Raw genomic sequence first — 21,896 nt, forward strand, 5'->3', positions numbered from 1 at the left:
TTTGATTATTTTAAAAAATAATTTTAAAGGGATTGTAAACACGAAAACATAAAATTCGATAATTGAAAAACTTTTCTTCGAAATATTAATATATGTTAATAATATAATTCTTACTTCGTCTAATTGAAATATTTAAAGCTAAACAGATAAATTTAAACATAACAATTTTCTTATATGTTGGCAAATTCTAGACCGCTTAACAAAGTAAAATATAATATAAAAAAATTAAAATAAATATTTTTGTATAAGAGAATTTAATATATCCATACATTTTTAATGTGGGGACGATATAAAAAAAAAATGTTTTTCCTTTAATTTCTTTAATGATTTTTACTTAAAATGTAGTTTTAACAGGGGTAATGGGAGACTTAGCCTTTTTAGACATCTGTATAAGTCACTGTGTAAAATGAAATATATTAAAAATAAATATATGTTTTTAATTTGATTAGGACGTATTTTATTTTCCTAAAGTATACAATTATAATTAAAAAAATTTAATTTTTAGTACAAAAGTTCTATAATAAATTTGTATATCTTAGCCAGTTAGTTTGATTTAGTTCTACTAATTATATGTAAACATTTTATAAATAAATAACGAAAAACACAACTTTATACGTTTCAATTTAATTAAAAAAATCCGCCAAATACATTCCTAATTTGAATAAAACATAAAATTTCAAATACTCTTTGTTCGTGATAATTTTCTTTAACTAGTATAAAAAACATATTTTGATTTATTTATTTAAGCTCAAATTCAAACCACTCGTATAATATCGTTCTTGTATGAAAAATATAAGTGTCATTTTTAATATACATATGTTTTTATTTAAATGATTTTCGTAAAATTATTCATTGTTTGGTTGATATTTTTGAATATATTTTATAAAAAGTTCGTAAGCATTAATATATTTTTTTTAATCTAAGAAATTCATGTAACCCATTTATTTTTATAAAAATAATGTTTAATTAGTTTTTCTTGATTATTATATTTATATCGAATATTTTTCTAATTTACTAAAGGCTCACCATTTTTTAAGACCAATTTAATGTTGCATAAATTCCTAGGTGCAAAAAAAATCATCATTTGTTTTTTTTAAGAAAAGAAAGTGTCTCCCTCTCCTTTGATAGGCATATATCTTCATCGATACTTTAAAAGTAATATCCGATTACTAAGTAATGAAGGAATGTTTTTGTTAATTTTTATTAATATAATATTTAATGAACTTACATTTTATTGATGCTATAGAATTTTTAGCTAAAAATCAAAGTGATGATAAAAAAAAAAAAGTCATTAAAGCCATATTTCTTAGAAGTCACCTAAAAAATATTAATAGCGCAAGTTCAAGGGAAGCAATCGCTCATATACCTCTTAAATACGTCCCTGATATACACAATAACTATTAATATTCTAATTATAATAATTGTATTAATATTATAGAATAATTATAAAAGTATTCGGCAGGTTATAATTTTTGGGACTATGTAAAAAATTTAATTTTAATAAAAATATTGGTTGCTGTGATTTGATGTTAGACAGAATAATTGTCATGATAGATTCCAATTTTTATGATAAACTCATAGACTTATACATAATCTATCAGATAAATAAGATTATTAACACTGTATTATTCTGATAATGTATATAAAAACTTATATACTTATATCACCGTCCTGAAATTTATAAATAACTTATCTATCTATACAGGGTGGCCCACCACTCACTGACAACTTAAATAACTTTTGATCCAGTTAATATTTTTAGCTGATTTTTTTTTTAAATATTAGTTAGACGTTAGGTCCATAGCTATATCTCAATAATTAATTTTTTTACATTTTATTAAAAATATTAATTATTTTTAAATTTTAAATAAAATGTAAAAAAAAAATCTAAGATAGCTATTTTGTAGAGTAGANATTTGGATTGCGTAAGGGGGGTGATACTTTTTTTTCCTTGAGTATGTTTTTAGTTGCTTTCCATAAAGACTTATTATTATTTGTGAGTGACTTTATATAATGTTGATATGATTCAGTGTTATATTTGTATAGAAGATTTTTCAAGTTGCAGGAGAGACGATTGTAGGTGGATTTATCACTTGGAAGGTGTGTGCGTTGCCATCTAGCTCGAGCACGGCGCTTTTCTTTTATTAATTGAGATAAGTGTTGAGGGAGATTATCTTGTTTAGTTTTGGGGGAATGAGTATTGGAGGCTCTTGTTGCAGAATTTTTAATAATATCGGTTAGAGATTGTACTGCGTTATCAATATCAGAATGATTTTTAAGTGATATATTTAGAGAGATTTGGGATTCTACGGACTCGCTGAAGATCTGCCAGTTGATTTTTCCAGAGATCAGGGTAGGATAAGTTGTTTTAAGTGTGACGTGATCATTTAGAGATAGTAATACTGGAGTGTGGTCAGATGAAAGATCGCTTAGGTTGGAGATATTTCGATTGATATGGTTTGGTAAGTTGGTTATGAAGAAATCTAAGATATCAGGCTGCCTATTTTGATGGGTTGGCCAATATGTAGGATTAGGGGGAGAGAGGAAAGTTAGGTTTTTATTTTGTATGACATTATGTAGTATACGACCTCTGGTATTGATAATTCTAGAGCCCCATGAGGTGTGTTTGCAGTTAAAGTCGCCACCAATTAGAAAATTATTCCCAATGGAAAGAAGAAAGTTATCGATAGATAAGGCAATTATTACTTATCATTCTCATTCAAAAGTATATTGAAAAGATAGCGTTTTCTTCTGTCCTTTTCTCCATACGTATTTCAATGTTTAATACCGTAAAATAGTACATGAAAATTCAAATTTTCACAAACTTCAAAACGCTACAGAATATTTACTACTGAATATTAATAAGATATTTTTTTACTAAAATTTTTCTTAAATTCTACTCTACAAAATAGCTATCTTAGATTTTTTTTTTACATTTTATTTAAAATTTAAAAATAATTAATATTTTTAATAAAATGTAAAAAAATTAATTATTGAGATATAGCTATGGACCTAACGTCTAACTAATATTTAAAAAAAAAATCAACTAAAAATATTAACTGGATCAAAAGTTATTTAAGTTGTCAGTGAGTGGTGGGCCACCCTGTATATATAACATATAACATTCCATGATAAAATATACAAAATAGTGTGCTATGTGCAAATGCAAAATCGTATCCTAATTTAAACTCTGCGTGGACATTAAAAAAAAATATTTAAAACGAAAATAGTACATTTGAACAGTAAGCCGATTATAAAGTCAAAGTTCAAACAAAATATATATATAAATAAATAAACTCGATTAAATATATTAACAAATCATGTATTATAAACATATTTAAAAGAAATCGGCAGAAAGTTTCTGTATGCTTCATAAACTAAACATAATATATAAAAAAGCACAGGGGGGTCGCGGCACAGTGGTGACGTCAAAATCAAAATTCAACATGTTTTTTTAAGAATCTTAGTATGTGGAGTTCGATCCTGTTACACTGGGCTAAGTAGAATTTTCCATCCTCTCAAATACAAACATAGTTTTTCAGAGAGGTCGTTAAAGATAATTAGACTATTAATAATAACATGATAAAAACCTAATAGGTAATACCCAGTACAATGGAATCGTGGCACAGCGGTGACGTGGTATAGTTGGATCAAGTATACATGATATCTGACAGTGATTAATATCACTATCATAAGAAACGCTTTAATGCAAATCTATAGATACTGTTTAATTCTAGGAAATTGGTGGATTAAATCCAAAAGCTACATGATTTGCTAGTTCATTATTAATATCCTAATTAAGATAAAGTATATCGAATGAAAAAGGGATTATTAAAAAATATTATTTCTCATAAAAAAATAATGTTGATCCATACACTTTTATATAAGTTATAGCATTATAAAGTTAAAAATATAAAATAAAAAATCGAGAATTTTCACACAAAAATAGCATACGGTAGCCATTTTCACCATGAAAATAAAATAAAGTCCGAAATTTGTTATTTTCATATTAAATATATTAAATTATCTTTAATTTAAGATATATATAAAAGCGTGAGTATATCCGGAACATTTTCAAACGTTGAATTGAAAAAGTTAATTTTTTGTGATAAAGTTGTCATTTGAATCCCTCCCTGTGAGCAGATAAAGAATGTATCTATAAAAAAAAAATTATATTGATATTTCTTCATTTTTGAAAAAGTAATGGCAGTTTTAAGAAAAAAAATTGAAAAAATTTCGAAAATTAGCGATTTTTCAATTTGTAATTTTTTATGAGATTTCCCCTATTTACTGGGAACTAGGGAATTTGTTTCAATTTTTAAGTGTAACGTCATTGACTAGATACGATTTGTGATCTTTTGACGTACCGTTGAAAGAAATCCGTTCGGTGAGAGCTGAAAAAAAGTGGTAACAGACACAAAAAAAACACATCATAGTAAAATAATACCTTCTCAACTTCGCATAGAAGCTGATAACAAACATAATACAAAACAAAAAAATAATTAAACTAAAATCCGAGCACGCTAAGTAGTTTTCCCAGATAAGTATTTTTTTCCTTGTTCTATTATACAATAAGATATCCTTGAGGGGTTAAATATACATATATATGTATAACCCAATGCATGAAAAATTATATATTTGAATTTTCGATTAAATAAACTAAAAAGCTAATTTTTAAATTAGTATAAAAAATCACAAATATTACTTTCTTATAAGATACAACTCTGATTTATTTTATGATATAGTTTTTATTTTGATATTTATTAGTAAGAGAATGAGTCTTCTTCACTAATAATAATTAAACGGTTTCTATACTACTATAGTACTATAGTAGTTGAACTACTTGAATGTTAGTATAAAATAATATGAGTATAAACAAATCAATGGCTTATTAATAATAAAAGAAAGTTAATTGCAGAATATTACAGTTATAAAGTTATTATATAGTTATAATATTATTTTAATATTGATTTAAACTATGTTCATAATTAGTTATTATAATTATAAAAAATATTTAATGCAAATTAATAAAATTATTGATACATAGAACAAACACATTTTTTTAGAGTCTGTTAAAAATAACAATGATCCAGACAATGCAAATACGATTAATTCAATTATTCAAAAAACTATGGCACACGTGTTGGCAAGTGCTCCTTCAAAAATTGTAATTACATACACAGTGATTCACTTATCATAAACTACTTAATTAATCGAAAAATAATAATAAATTTAATTGTTTTTTATTATTTGATTAATTAAGTGAATCACATCTAACGTCTTTTGTTTTCACTATTAAAATATTACCTAGAAAATTTCCTTTATTTTTTATTAAATTAATCTGCAATGTAATTAAATTAAATTAATTATTAAATTATTTTACGTGTCTAATAATGATTATACATAAGTATAAAAAAAATAAACCATTTATTTATATTCATAAAACATCCTGCGAAATATTGTCAAAATATTTTTTTTATAATATTTTAGAAATAATACCATTAATATATTGTGTTATATTTATATTTTAGAAATGTTTTAATATCAAAAAGAAATATTCTAGGAATATTCTAGAAATATTTCATTGCTATGTAACAAGATTATTAATTTTGGTATTCAAGATAGTTATAAATTTGCTACTACAATTAACAGGATGAATAATGTATATGGACGAAGTTTCACACATTAGGTAAGCTAAAGATTTATGTTAAATGTAAAAACAGTGTTCATTTTTACAATATAAATACAAATATAAATGAAGAGCTTTTATTTTCCTAATAGTTTTTATATATTTGAGAAGTAAATAAAAATTGTACTTTAAATACCATTGACTAACACAATTAGATCTAAGTTATAAAATATCTTGTATAATAGCTCAAATTTTAGTCCACTTTTAAATACAATTAAGTGTTTTTTTTTTTACGTTTCCTTCATTAAAATGTCATTGACTCTATTTTTTATTATTCTATCGATCGACGTATTTGAAATTCTAAGCACATCCAATTTACAGCAAATATTGACATTGCAAAAAGATAAAACATGGAACTATCTTAAACAAGAGTATACAGAAACGGTACATGATGAAAAAGCTATAACTCTAGAAGAATATCTTAAAAATTGTGAAATTGATGAAGATTACGAAAATGGTATTGTACAATACAGGTACTGTTTAGAAAAACGACTCTTTGTATATTCTTATTTATTAACCTCATATGGCTACGAGGCATTGTTGAAAGGAATAAATCAAGATTTAGTGTCAAATATAGTATTAGAAGGATTGCGAAATTTAATAAATAAATGTAATGAATTAAATATCCCAAGTATTCTTATGGAAATAATAATGTATAATTATAACAACTTAACAGATTCTTCAAAAAATTTTTCACAATATTTGCGTATGGCAATGGTTATTTTGAGTCATAATGTTCAACTATATGTAATCGACGATAGCAGTACTATAAATGAAAGTATGACTAAGAAGCTCAAAGAATTTCCAAAATCGCACGGAAAAAATTTCAAATTGCTTCATTTGAAAAACTCAAATGGAATGTCTAAAATTAAGGATATTAAATCTGATTTGGAAAATATTAAAATACTTGTAAATGAATTCTCATTAAATGAAGACGCTCATAATGATTTTACTTTTAGAATATAAATGGATTTGTAGATTGTTATACCTTTATTAATGGGTCTTTATTATTTTTAGCTTAATTAATTTAATTATAATTGTTAATTTCACATTTAAAATTGTTTTATTTTATTAATATAATAAAATTAGTTATTTCGATGTATATTAAATATTTTTATTATTTCTATTAATAATTTTGTTTAATAACAATTATTGTTAATTTAGGAATAGTAAAACACTCCAGGAATTATTTTAATTTTTGAACATAAGACGTAAAGTTAGCAAAAGGCATAATTATTAATTATTTATGAAGATTGAACACTTCATCCTTATCTATGTCCCTGAATATACCTTTTTACTTATAATTATCGTGATATATAAACAATATTTTACATATAAACTTTATTAATAAAATTACGACACATTTTATTGAAACTAACTCGTGGTTCATTGATTCATTATCAATCTAAAACTATCAAAAATTCACTAAAGGTTATTAGAATCAAAAATGATTTTAATTTTGCATTTAAATGGCTTAGCAATGTTTTTTTTTGTACTTCTATAGCTTCTTATTTTTCTGAAAATATTTGTAAAAATTTTCTTAACTAAGGTAGTTCTGTAAAATTGTTATATAATTCGTAAATATTCTATAATTTANAGAATCAAAAATGATTTTAATTTTGCATTTATATGGCTTAGCAATATTTTTTTGTACTTCTATAGTTATTTATTGTTCTTCTATTTCTATTGATTTTTTTTTTTATCTTTATGTTTTCTGAAATTTTGTGTTTTTATGACTTCTTCCTTAGTAAGTAACTTTTAAACNAATTCGTAAATATTCTATAATTTATTACAATTCAAAAAATAATGAATAAGGTATAATTCGCAATATTTATTAAATCAAAATTCAACATGTTTTTTTAACAATTAGTAATTAAAATCACTATCATAAGAAACGCTTTAATGCAAATCTATAGAGTGTTTAATTCTAGGAAATTGGTGGATTATTCCAAAAGCTACATTATTTCCTTAATGAATTCCTTGATATGAAGTTTTATGATGTATAAGTGTAATATATGAATATATGATATATAAATATTATATATACTAGGGTGGTCCTTATTTTTCAACTTCATAAATTTCGTTAGGTTCACTGAAAAAGTAAAACTGGTAAAATTTGAGTATAATAAGTCAACCCCTTCACGTGCCTCAAAGGGGTTGAAGTTCTTCAAAAATGGGGTAGATTTTATTTTTTTGAGTGTACGCTCTTTATTTTTAAAGTTTTGCCAAAAATACAAAGAACAATTTTTATAGAACTCAATGTGAAAAAAAATAAGGTCATTTATTATTTTTTCGTAAAAATAAGAAAAATCAGTTTCAGTTAATTTTTTTTAAAAAATGACATAGTTTTCAGTTATACTTTTCCAGTGTGTTAAATTTTAATTATACCCAGAAATTATACAGAAGTAATATTAATCACCATGATATCTTCTATAAAAAAGGTTATTTGAGTTTTTTTCGAATTATGAATCCTTTCCAAATAAAAATTTAAAACAACTACGAAAACGTGTTTTTTTTTAAAGTTTTTTTGCATATATGTTTTTTTGTTCATAAATTAACAAATTTTCTTAGTTATATTAAACAAAAAATAAACAAGAAACACAATAAAATAATAATTGTAATAGATGAGTGCTTAATATTTTGGAGAAAAGCGCGTATTACTACACAGTTTACTTCAGACTGTGTTATTAAATTAAAAAAATTGTATGAGAAATGGAGAAAGTTGGACAAAAATAAATCTAGAAAAACAGAAACACAAGAACAACATTATAATATTTTTTCTGAAGAATTAGACAACCTCTTTGACATTTCTCATATCGAAGCTCTGAATATGATGAATATTGAAGAAGACAAACAGTTTTTATTGTCACAACTTAAAAATGGCCTCCCAGGGTGCATGCTTGATATTGATATGAAGTTAACAGGTATTGAAAAACGTAAAATTACTCGACAAGAAGAAAAAGATGATTGAAAGTAAAAAGAGAAATTAGAAATCGCAAATTGTACAGGTAATTATTTAATATTACACAATAATTTCAGTACATTATAAGTAAGCAGTTTTTATATACCGAAGTATTTTATTATTTAGCCGAAACTCAATATTATAGCAGTTCTATTTCGGAGGACGAAGATATTGATATGGAGGAAAACGTTGAAGAAATGAGTCAATTACCTGGGCTTTCAAAAGAAGTAAATGCATTAGAAGATAAGTGTTGTTTTGTAGTTGAATGTTATATTAAAATGTGGTTTTCAGCTGCGAATATTATAACAGCTCCTGTAATGATTTAATGTTATTAAAAAAGTTATTAAATTACAGTAATAATAAACTAGGAGAAATAGCTATAAAAAATGTATAAACCATTTATGATATTTAAATGATGAGTGTGCTGTGTTTTTTTTATTTGACGATAGATTTGACATTAATATTAAACAGCGAATGGCAAAAAAAATATTATAAGGTTATGAACAGAGCACGAATGAAGAGGCAGAAGAAAATAAAGATTCAAGTAAAAAATTAATTATAAAATATGAAGATTTATCAGATTTTGTAGATAAAGATCTTCCTTTTTCGTTGCTTAGCAACAATTCATGGAAATTATTCGAGCGATTTAAATTAAAATTCAAGTTTTTATATGAAGATCCTACCACATGGGAAATAAATAATGATTACAATAACGCCAAAGAAATATTATCCTCGACAAAAATAGTAAACGACAGAATTCAACGACAAATTTGGGATGAAAATCAAAAGCAATTTATATTACAAGTATGAAATTATATAATAGTACTGCAAAATTTTAAATTATTATATTTGTATNTAATAGTACACCAAAATTTTAAATTTTAAATTATTATATTTGTATTATAACCTTTACTATATAACCTTGGACTATTTTAGGTGGTTCAACAATATCGCCAGCTGTATCCAAGTGTAGCCAAGAAATTTTGAATAAAAAATATTCAAATAGGAAAAAACTATTATTGTGATAAACAATTATTATTTTATTGTGTTTCTTGTTTATTTTTTATTTAATATAACTAAGAAAATTTGTTAATTTATGAACAAAAAAACATATATGCAAAAAAAATTTTAAAAAAAAACACATTTTAGTAGTTGTTTTAAATTTTTATTTGGAAAGGATTCATAATTCGAAAAATCTCAAATAACCTTTTTTATAGAAGATATCATGATGATTAATATTACTTCTGTATAATTTCTGGGTACAATTAAAATTTAACACACTGGAAAAGTATAACTGAATACTATGTAATTTTTTAAAAAAAATTAAGTGAAACTAATTTTTCTTATTTTTACGAAAAAATATTATTTTAACAAAAAAATAATAAATTACCTTATTTTTTTTCACATTGAGTTCTATAAAAATTGTTCTTTGTATTTTTGGCAAAACTTCAAAAATAAAGAGCGTACACTCAAAAAAAGAAATTATTGATCTGTTCATTTCATATTGATTTGGAGATTTCCCTCATTTATTGGTAACGAGGGAAATTTTTCAATTTTGAGGGTAATGTCTTATACTAGATACGATTTGTGATCTTTTGACGTATCGTCAAAAGAAATCGGTTGAATAAGAGTTAAAAAAAAGTGGTGACAAAAACAAAAAAACAAAAACGCAGCATAGTAAAATTAATACCTTCTCAGCCTCTCATCGAGCTAAAAAAAGAAAAGGAAATATCATTATAATGATTTTTTTTTTAAATGGTAATATATGGAAAATTATTAAACCTGATTGTTTCGAGATTAAAAATTTCTTAGGCTGTTTACACATTTAGAGACACGTATATTTATCGGATTTATTATTTTTGTTTCTACATAATGGTACTGCATGTTAATTGTGCTGCTAGCGCTTAAATTTAACGCACAAAAAATGCTGCACTGTCTTACTTAAAATTGTTCAATCTTATTTATACGGGGCGTAATTTCATATAATGAAAAATCATAAATCCTTTGATACAGTGAATAATTTTGTTGAGAAAATCCATACCTTTAAACGATTTTATTTATGTGAAAGATTGCGTTAATTTTATTGTTCTTTGTATAACACAAATCATTGATCGTTTTCAGAATAATCTTTTATCTTTTTACTTGAAAAAATTTTCATGGGTCGATAACATTTTTAGGGAAAATACTCATTGAGTTACAAGCTTTTTAATATATAGAGTGAATAAGGACGCGGGTGGAGTACACCTACAAAAGTACCGGTGGTGTCCTTGTATTATTATTAAATTGTGCTCGGCAATTATTTATTCTTTATTATCGGACTTGATCACTTTAACGATGTTTAATGCTAATTACGAGTTTCTTTGTAATTTTACTTTATGGAGAATGTTGATGAACAAATCGTTCATCAATGTCGACACAGTATGGGCACAGAACACAAAGTTGTAGCTGAGTTACACCACAATTTATTCGACCATCATTATAGTTTGGTACGATTATTATAAGCCATTAAAATTTTATTAAAATTTTATCTTATTAAAGTTGTAAAAAATCTCCCTGAAAATAGTTATGACTAACACGTAAATCGAAAAATAATCGAATTTGAATAATTGTGACTATATAAACCAAAATAACATTTTTTGTTTAACTTTATTAAATTACATATAGAAGATACGGTGTGGGAACAAAGATTTTTTTTACTTATTGTAATGATACAGCGATGTGTGATGTTTTTCACGAAGAAATAAATAATATAGACCCCACAAGAGTTCATTAGTCATTAATGACTTTTATTAATGAAATAAGTCGATAATTGTCAATTTTCTTTTTTTTTTCGAAACACAAAAAAATGATAAACTTTACGAATCAAAAATACATATAAATTTTTTTTCGATATGATATATAACAATAGATGACATAACTGTATACTATTTCTATTATTATTATATTATTACAACTGTTAATTTATTTGAACATAAAATATATTTTTAATTAAACTAGAAAAAACTAGAACAATATTTTAATATTAACAGAAATAGCACTTACTTTAAGTTTATATTATTGTAAATAATTTAACGCAATATGCGGTAAAAATTGTACCATAGTTAATTTTTGGGTTTATTTTAGCAATGGAATACAGGATTTTTTCGTAAGGGAGGAACTATGAAAGTAACAACCCAGTACAGTGGGGTCGTAGCATAGTTAGGTACAGCATAGATGATATCTGGCAGTGATTAAAATCACTATCATAAAATACGCTTCATTGCAAATCTGTAGATAGTGTTTAATTTAAAAAAAAAAAATTGTCAAAAAGTAGGTCCACTGAGAGGTGAGACGATAAATGATAGCTACAAAAAAAAAACCACGTAGTAAAATAATATTAATATGGATTTCTTCTCACAAGAGGAGTCTACAGTATGGAATCCTTGATATTTATTGAAGTTATTGAATCTAAATGAGATAAAAATCAAATGAGTTAAACATTTTTTTCTAACTCAAAAAGAATTAAGAAAAAATTCAGTGCCACAGACGTGAAAGACACAAGTGTTACCGTTTCAGAAACCGTACGTCGCATTCGTCACTTACTAAAAATGGAAATTTAGCTATTTCAAATTTTAAAGTTATTTTTCTCGACTTCAAAGAAACAAAAAAATTTAAATATGTTTAACTTTTTATACTATGTCAATTAGATTGATATAATATTTATGAAAATCAGTGTAATCCCCTTATAATAAAATAAAATACAAAACCAAGAATTTTAACACAAAAATATCATATTTTAGAATACGGTAGCTATTTTCACGATGAAGACAAAATACAGTCCGAAATTTTTTTTTCCATAATAAAGTATATTACATTATCTTTAATTTACGATATATATAAAAGTGTCACTATATTCAGAACACTTTCAAACGTTGAGTTGAAAATGTTAATTTTTTGTGATAAAGTCATTTTAATCCCTCCCTGTGGGCAGATAAAGAATGTATCTGAAAGGGTCAAATTTATAAAAAAAATATATCAAATGAAAGGTAATAATATGATGCATCTATATATAAAAAAAAGAATTATATTGATTTGGTTATATTTAAAAAAGTTGTGGCAATTTTAAGTAAAAAAAATTTCAAAATTTCGAAAATTAGTAATTTTTTTGGACGTTTTCCCTATTTACGGGGAACGAGTGAATTTTTTTCAATTTTTGAGTGTAATGTCTTCGACTAGATACGATTAGTGATATTTTGACGTATCGTTGAAAGAAATCCGTTCGGTTAGAACTGAGAAAAAGTGGTAACAGACACAAAAATAAAAAAAAAAACCTCATAGTAAAATTAATACCTTCTCAGCTTCGCATCGAAGCTAAAAATATTTAATTTGTTCATTGGCATAACTAATTTTTTTTTAGGCAGAAAATAGAAACAAAAATAAGAAGTGTTTATGACATGTTGAAATAACTAATTAAAAAATTTTCACCGAATATGATCTGTTGATGTTATTATACTAAACATTAGTCGTCGTGGCACAGTCATTTGAATGTCTATGAACCATTGTAAAACTATCATTACACTGTCATTCACACTCTGGATGCACATACGTGTAATAATCACCATTTTATAATCACCTTTTCTTAATCGAAAAAAACTGTGCACTAAACGTAATTTGCACCGTGTTTTAACTGTCTTTTGAACAATATTGACACCGTGACTGCACTTGATTTTTTACTCGGGTGTATAAACAAATTTTAAGGACATGTTATTTATATTTTCAAAGATAAAATTTAATGCTTAAAAAAAAAAATTGCATCTGTTTACTAAATTAATCTTTTGTCAACAATTAGCTGCCACACATCACCTCGCACATGCCTCAGTATCTGGACAGTATTAAACTAAAAGGTGCATTTTGATATTTCTACTCGGGTGCAATGTATAGTTGTCACAAATCTGCATTCATCATTATTAGGGTTCTTTTTAAAACGTAGGGATCTTGGTCAAAAGCAAGAATTGGAAACTACCCCATGTCTGCCCAAAAATTGTCCCCATCTTCTTAAATGAGTTTTAATTAACTTAAGGAGACACAGACAATCGCGTACCTTGGTTACTAGTGAGAGCTCGTAGATATTAATTTCGGGAAAATTATCAAATTATAAATTAAAAAAATTGACTTTTGTGAATAGGTTGCTATTTTGAATACGCTCCTGTATGCATCTTAAGAGTCAAATTTTTAAAAACATTTACCAAATGATAGACAAATACCTACCTAATGTATCTATTAAAAAAAGAAATTGTTACAATTCATTTATTTTGTTACGAGTGCACTGGTGGTGAATAAAGTAGGCGACACAATTTGAATTTGTCGATTAGTGTTGTTTATTTAATCAGAAAGTGACTCATTACGGTGCACAAAAACAAAAGATAAAACACAATAGTATTGAAATAAAGAATAGGTACAGATATGTCGGCAGATGTCAAAATATTCGTAACTGCGGTGTAGGTTGGGTTGGGTTGGGTTGAGTGTCACGAAGATTACTGACACAAAACGCATTATTGCAGCGGATATTCGACGTGAGGTATTTATCGGACTTTACTCCACGACGATATCGCGTGTGTGTAACAGTTTGGTGTACAGTGGAGCAGAGGCTGAGAAGGAGCTGACATGACAGCGGGGTGTTAAACGGGTGACAACGCTGTGACCGTGTCAATTTTTTAAAAAGCTATAGCAGTTTTAAGTAAAACAAATTGAAAACACGTAGAATATTAATGATTTTTAAAATTGTAATTTTTGTTTGGAGATTTTCCCTATTTACGGTGATTGAGGGAGATATTTTCAAATTTTTGAATATAATGTCTTTGAGGTAAATTCGATTTGGAATCTTTTGACGTATCTTTGAAAATAAAGTACCACAAAATAATAACATTTCCAATGAATAAACTTTTTTAACTTATCTGTAAGCCACTCCTGAGACACCCTACTCTGTAAATTATTATTATATGTTTATATAATACCATAGGAATATAATTTTATTGGGAGGATCATTCCTTTCTATCCATAGAAGGCTTGATATGAACTTATGTAACACATTGCAGTCGGTCATTATATAGTAATCTTCATACGTCAGTTGCGAAGTGACAAAATGAAGGTGTGACTTAAGCTTAATCATTTGAAATGTTGAATTATTTAACATGAAATAATTAAGATATGAATACTAATGACTTGTAAGAATGTTAGCACCAAATTTTAATTTATCGTTTTCATTTAAAGATATTGGTTTCAATTCTATCAAATTCTATGAAATGTGAGTAAGTAGGGGGCGGTGTCGCGCAGGCTTTTAAATGTCATCTAGTTTTTAGTCGGCAACCGGACATCGTTTGTGACAATGACGCGCTGAAAGCGAAACGTCGTATCGTAAAGTGTAGAAACAAAAAAAATATCCTATGAAATATAGTCCACATTAAAGATAAAAAAATTGTGTAAATATTTCGTGAGCTATCGTACAGATATAAATAATTAATATCAGTTGTTTAATTCATATGTAATAAGTGAATAGGATGAATATATTCCCTTTCTAAACATTCACTGGAAACATCAAGGTAGGTACTAATTATTAAATTATTATCTAATTAATTAAATTAATAAGGTTTAAAAATTTACTTCTTTTAAGTGCATTATTAAAGTAGGAACAAAGAAAGATTACGTAATCATTAATAAATCACTATGTTTTTCTATCACTTTTCATTATTCTTATATAATCATACCCGAGAGATATCACTATTAAGAACAAATAGTAACTCACCTCTTTTACCCTCTATTTTATTTTTAGCTTCGATGCGAAGCTGAGAAGGTATTGGTTTTACTAAGATGTGTTTTTTTTTTTTTTTGTGTCTGTTACCACTTTTTCTCAGCTCTCACCGAACCGATTTCTTTCAATGATACGTCAAAAGATCACAAATCGTATCTAGTCGAAGACATTACCCTTAAAAATTGAAAAAAATTCCCTCGTTCCCCGTAAAAGGGGGAAACCTCCAAAAAAATTACAAATTTAAAAATCGCTAATTTTCGAAATTTTTTCAATTTTTTTTACTTAAAAGTGCCATAACTTTTTCAAAAATAAACATATCAATATAATTCTTTTTTATATAGATGCATAATATCATTACCTTTCATTTGGTATATTTTTTTCATAAATTTAACCCTTAACCTGCCCACAAGGGGGGATTTAAAATGACAACTTTTTCACAAAAAATTAATTTTTTTAACTTAAATTTTGAAAATGTTCCGGAAGGTCTGACACTTTTATATATATCTTAAATTAAAGCTAATGTAATATACTTTATCATGGAAAAAAAAAATTTCGGACTTTATTTTATCTTCAAGGTGAAAATGGCTACCAAATGCTATTATTGTGTGAAAATTCTCAATTTTATTTTTTACATTTTTAACATTATAATGCTATAACTTATTGAAAAGTGTATTGATCAATATAATTTTTTTATGGGAAATACTATTTTCTAATAATCTCTTTTTTATTCGACATACTTTGTCTTAATCAGGATATTAATAAGGAACTAGCAGTTTATGAAGCTTTTGGAATAATCCACCAATTTTTTAAAATTAAACACTATCTAAAGATTTGCATCGAAGCGTTTTTTTTTGATAGTGATTTTAATCACTGTCAGATATCATTATATTTGATCCAACTATGCCACGTCACCACTGTGCCGCGACCCCCCTGTGCTGGGTTTTTTTCATTTAAGATACTGTAGTCCATTTATCGTTTAAAATAAAAAATTCATTAATTTCCCAGAATCAATTATAATATAGATTAATTTGATATCCTAAACAGTTTGACTAATTTCCATAAAATATATATAAATTCAACGTATAAATTGTAAATATGTTTTTTGTCAAATATTTTCAACCAACATTAATTATATTAAATTAATTAAAATAAAATATTATATATTTCTTTTAAACATTTTAAATACAGATATATTTTAATTTTTAAACATAAAAATCAATTCAAAACTGTAAACTTGTTTGAAACTATAAAATTATTTTTTCAAATCCAGTCGTTAACATTATTTTGTAGTTTCAATACTAGATCAATAAAATTATAGGTTTTTACATATTAATCATATTTTAATTAAAAACTACATACAAAAAAATAATTAAAAACTTAATTATTAAACAATTTTTCATTTCTTGTAATATTATAAAAATAAAGTTTATATTCAAATCAATCATCGTCGTATTTAAATTAAAATAATTATTTATTACTATTATTACTATCATTAATAATAATAATCTATGAATCTGGTACAAATTCTCCTTCTTCTATATCTTAATTGTTAACGTAATTCAAAATTTGCTCCTCAATTTGCCTATGATGAAAAATATTAATGAATATGTAATATTTTGTTTAAAATTAAAACAATAGCATTGCAATCAACAAGGACATAGTCGATTTGTTACTCAAAGCACTTGATTTAAAAACTAATGGATGTCTTTTGTCATGCATTGTGCATAAACTATTTATGATATAAACGATTATAATCGATTAAATTGATTATTAAACTCGAATATAGATTTATCATAAGAATAACTCTGATTAGTGTTATTCTTAAAATATTTATAGCACTGATTAAATTGCCTAGTCTAAATTTAATAATAATTTAAATTAGACATTTTAAAAATAATAAGTTTAAATACATATTTTAAATATGTTTTAGTTTTAAATAATATTATTTATCAATATAATATATTTGTATAGGAATTATTTAAGGAGATCGAAAAAAAAAAATAACACTAATAAGACTAACATAAGTGAAAAAATTATAATTATCAGGTGTTCGCACTGCTTAAAAATACTAGATAGCGCGCTTATTCGGTTCTGTCCACTCTACTTCCCTTCAACTCACGATGGAAATCAATGGTCGTCGTCGGCCGGTTATCATTGCCGGTCGACATATGTATGTAATTAGGTTGGTATAAAATTAGGAAAGTGTTTTGTTGCTTATGCGATTTAGTAAAAATTATATTCACGTTTTTTGCTAATGTAAATATTATTCAAGTTTGTTTATGTAGTTAGCTTCTTTAGCATAAATAATATTGTATTATATGATTAGTGTATTTTGGTGTTAATATTGGTGTTTGTAATATTAGCCGAAATTAATTAAGTCACACGGATGACGTTGTCGGATTATCTAAGGTAACACTTTTATGGTCTATTTGTTGTTATATTCCACACGGCTGGATTAAGAAAATTGCGTAAGTCACACGGATAACAATTGCCAATTTTAATTCATAAATCATACAAATAATCATAGTGTATATTAATTATACATCCAACACTATTATTTATATTGAATCTATTTTTTAGTTATATCTATGTGTATATAATCAAAGTCATAGTTAATAATACTGATTTATATTTATTGTTATATTTATCAACTTTTATTACTAAATTGCACAAGGTGCTATTGTAAATTGTAAATACTTAATACAATTTAAATTATTGTTATTTGTGTGGAAATATAAGCAATTTTGTGTGAACTAGCGACCACAGACTTCTTTCAAAACAAATATAAATGTCCTAAAATCCTTTCTTATTAATCACTGGGTAAGCTTGATGTCATTTCTCGCCCCTGGTATTATCATCAGGTAATTGAATTTTTTTTACCAAATTAAATTATATTTATATTAGCATAATTTTGTTACGATGCGACGACCCAATCTAATTGCATAAGTACACAAAAAATAATAATAGTAACGCGTTGTAAAACAGTCGTACTTTAATTTAAATCTTTGTAACGATTTGAAAAAGTTGCATTCTTCTATTTTTAAGTTTTCTTTAAAATTGAAATAATATAACTTATGTTTGACACGGCCCGTAGTAGCGCACTATTCATTACAGTGAATACCGCGACAGTGGATAGTTGATACTCGTGAGTGTTGATGATAACACTAGTTTGTCTTGTCCGGCGGTCGGTAGATAGAACTGGTCAAGGGGCGCAGCATTGAGAGATACGTCGGCGGCGACTATGTAAACCAGTTCACTTGTGACTTACATCCGCCGCACGTACCGTCGAAATATATATATATATATTGACTCCATACCGGACTTTACTATTGTTAATATTTACTTTCAAGTATTTTAATTTTATTGTAATAGTTAAAGGTGTAAAGGACTACAAAATTATTACGGTGTTACGTGTAATTTATTATCAAACAGCATTTAGACCGTATCATGTTATTTAGATAAAGTTTTGATTATTATTATAAAAACTTACCTCTTAGTATGAGAAACGATCACTTTGTCAAAGCCCAAAAGTTCATATTCTTCTTGAATTGTTGCATCATTATACAAATCTAAAATGGCCACATGTTCCTCAACAGTGTCCTTAGCTATTATTAATTTCGGGTCTATACTATACTTAACCGCTAAAGTAGCACTAGCTGAATTTGAATGAAAATGTAAAAAGTGTTCATTTATTTTGTCAAGTTCAACTAATGTATTGTCTAATGTATTAGAAATTAATCCATGAACACTTTCTATTACCTTATTAGCAATATATGCATCATTATAATCCTGAAGTTCCATTATTGTCAGACTATATATTGGCCTCATTTGGTTAACAATACTTACTAATTTTAATTCATAATTATTATTTAGATATTCATTGATATTACTTAAGAAAATAACGGCACATAATAATTTTTGAAATACGGTATTTGAATTTTGTACTGCTGTCCGCAACTTCATAGAGCAATCAATAAAATTTGTTGAATCGTAATACTTATAATTGTAACATATATTAACAAAACTGTTTAATATATGTCTAAATACTTTCAAAGATTCAGTGTACCTAAAAATGATTATTTCGTTTATCATTGTTATTTTTGTCTTGAAATTATTCTTATTCATTTCCGTTAAAATATTCTTTAGTTGATATTTTAGATATGTGTTTTTACCGATCCTCAAATTATACGTCATTTTTAAATCCCATCCATCCTGTTGACGAATGCAATTGAATACATTGAAAATATATTCTAATTGTTGGCTTGAAAATGAATTTGAAGTACAGAAAACCCTCGAACATTGATTTAAAATCCAAAAATTTAAAATAAATAGTCGAAATAACATTTTGTTGAAATAATTGTGTAAAAAATTGACACTAAAATTTAATGAATAATAAATCTGTAAAATAAATTTGTGAGTAATAGTATAAAAATACTAAAGTAATGATATTCTTTTATGTTAATCTTCAGCTTTTATATTATTAATACGTATTAATGTGTTTTATGAAAAACACTTGGATTTTATTTTAGTATTGCAATAATTATTTATGTATGTAAATTTACACCATTCCGTCATTCAAGAAATTTCAAATATTATTTTTTATAAATACAGCTGTACTAATAAAATTGATTAAAATTATGAATTACAAATTAAAATTCATAACTCGTTTCTACTAAAAGTACTTTTGACATCCATAAAGTTTCCGAAGGATGATCGATTATTCGATAAACATTTTATGTATAAATAACGAAAAACACAATTTTATACGTTATAATTTAATTTTAAAAATCCACAAAATAAATTTCTAATTTGAATAAAACAAAATCTCAAATACTATTTGTTTGTGATAATTTTCTTTAACTAGTATAAAAAACAAATTTTGATTTATTTATTCACGCTCTATTTCAAACAGCAATACTTGTAAAATATCGTTCTTGTAAGAAAAAATAAGTGTCATTTATAATATACATATGTGTTTATTTAAATGATTTTCGTAAAATTATTCATTGTAAGCGTTAATATATTTTTTTTTATCTAAGAAATTTATGTAACTTATTTATTTTTATAAAAATAATGTTTAATTAGTTTTTCTTGATTATTATATTTATATCGAATATTTTTCTAATGAACTAAAGGCTCACCATTTTTTAAGACCAATTTAATATTGCATAAAGTCCTAGGTGCAAAAAAATCATCATTTGTTTTTTTTTAAGAAAAGAAAGTGTCTCCCTCTCCTTTGATAGGCATATATCTTCATCGATACGTTAAAAGTAATATCCGATTACTAAGTAAAGACGGAATTTTTTTATTAATATTTATTAACATAATATTTAAGTGTACTTAGATTTTTTTGATAAATTAATACATACTTTTTCTACTAGCATACTATAAAAATTAAAAGAATTGTCAAAAAAATAATTTTAGAATGACATTATTTTAACAAAAATATAATAATTAATTATACAATTAATTTTTTTTCTACCCTGAAAATATTTGGACGGCATAAGTAAATAGTTTCAAGTTCAAAGTGCAAACTTTTAAAGAGAGCAAAAAACCTGTTTTTTTTTTTACATTAATCATGTGATATTTCATTTTTAAGAACAAAAAAGATATAGGCAAAATTCTTATACAGAATTCTATATTGAATTTTTAGTGACATTCTATTTATAACATTTTCTTATAAGAATATTTTAATTTAATTTAAGTGAACGTTTAAAATAAATATCAAAACACAAATTGACTACAATTTTTATTTCTTATTACAGTGGTTAAAACTATATTATACAGAGTGTTCAGTAAGTCAGGAAACGGGTTTCTATTGTTCTCATTGTTACAAACAAGTTATAGCATTATAGAGTTAAAAATGTAAAAAATAAAATCGAGAATTTTCACACAATAATAGCATTTGGTAGCCATTTTCACCGTGAAGACAAAATAAAGTCCAAATTTCTTTTTTTGCATAATAAAGTACATTACATTAGCTTTAATTTAAGATATATATAAAAGTGTCAGACTTTCCGGAACACTTTCAAAATTTAAGTTGAAAAAATTAATTTTTTGTAAAAAAGTTGTCATTTTGAATCCCCCCCTGTGGGCAGGTAAAGGGTCAGATATAAAAAATATATATACCAAATGATAGGTTTAGACATCAAGCATCTATAAAAAATTTATATTGATATGTTCATTTTTGAAAAAGTTACGGCACATTTTAGTAAAAAAATTTAAAAAATTTCGAAAATTAGCGATTTTTAAATTTGTAATTTTTTTGGAGGTTTCCCCCATTTACGGGGAACGAGGGACATTTTTTCAATTTTTGAGGGTAATGTCTTCGACTAGATACGATTTGTGATCTTTTGATGAATCGTTGAAAGAAATCCGTTCGGTGAGAGCTGAGAAAAAGTGGTAACAGACAAAAAAAAAAAAAAAAACACATCATAGTAAAACCAATACCTTCTCAG

The 21,896-nt window shown here is 25.4% G+C and overlaps 2 protein-coding genes and 1 long non-coding RNA gene across 3 annotated transcripts in view; 1 reads left to right on the plus strand and 2 right to left on the minus strand.

Annotated features, from left to right (window-relative positions):
* The first annotated feature begins 8,785 nt into the window (after positions 1 to 8,785).
* LOC126903494 (uncharacterized) lies at positions 8,786 to 9,654 on the plus strand. The gene is made up of 3 exons (XR_007703515.1): positions 8,786 to 8,878; positions 8,943 to 9,455; positions 9,588 to 9,654. It is a non-coding gene; the product is annotated as an uncharacterized LOC126903494 (long non-coding RNA).
* A 2,038-nt stretch (positions 9,655 to 11,692) lies between these two features.
* LOC126903377 (uncharacterized) overlaps positions 11,693 to 21,896 on the minus strand; it is a 67,622-nt gene continuing 57,418 nt past the window's right edge. The window contains exon 4 of the mRNA XM_050681561.1: positions 11,693 to 15,432. The gene's annotated coding sequence lies outside the window, so the exon portion shown is untranslated. The remainder of the gene's footprint in view (positions 15,433 to 21,896) is intronic.
* On the minus strand, positions 16,753 to 19,884 carry LOC126903393 (uncharacterized). The gene is made up of 2 exons (XM_050681562.1): positions 18,929 to 19,884; positions 16,753 to 17,020 (listed from the first exon to the last, which is right to left on the minus strand). The coding sequence occupies exons 1-2, from the start codon at positions 19,780 to 19,782 to the stop codon at positions 16,981 to 16,983; spliced, it is 894 nt and encodes a 297-aa protein (XP_050537519.1). The 5' UTR covers positions 19,783 to 19,884; the 3' UTR covers positions 16,753 to 16,980.

This window comes from Daktulosphaira vitifoliae, unplaced genomic scaffold (genome assembly GCF_025091365.1).
Source record: "Daktulosphaira vitifoliae isolate Bord-2020 unplaced genomic scaffold, ASM2509136v1 Scaffold_1, whole genome shotgun sequence".
NCBI classification, from domain to species: Eukaryota; Metazoa; Arthropoda; class Insecta; order Hemiptera; family Phylloxeridae; genus Daktulosphaira; species Daktulosphaira vitifoliae.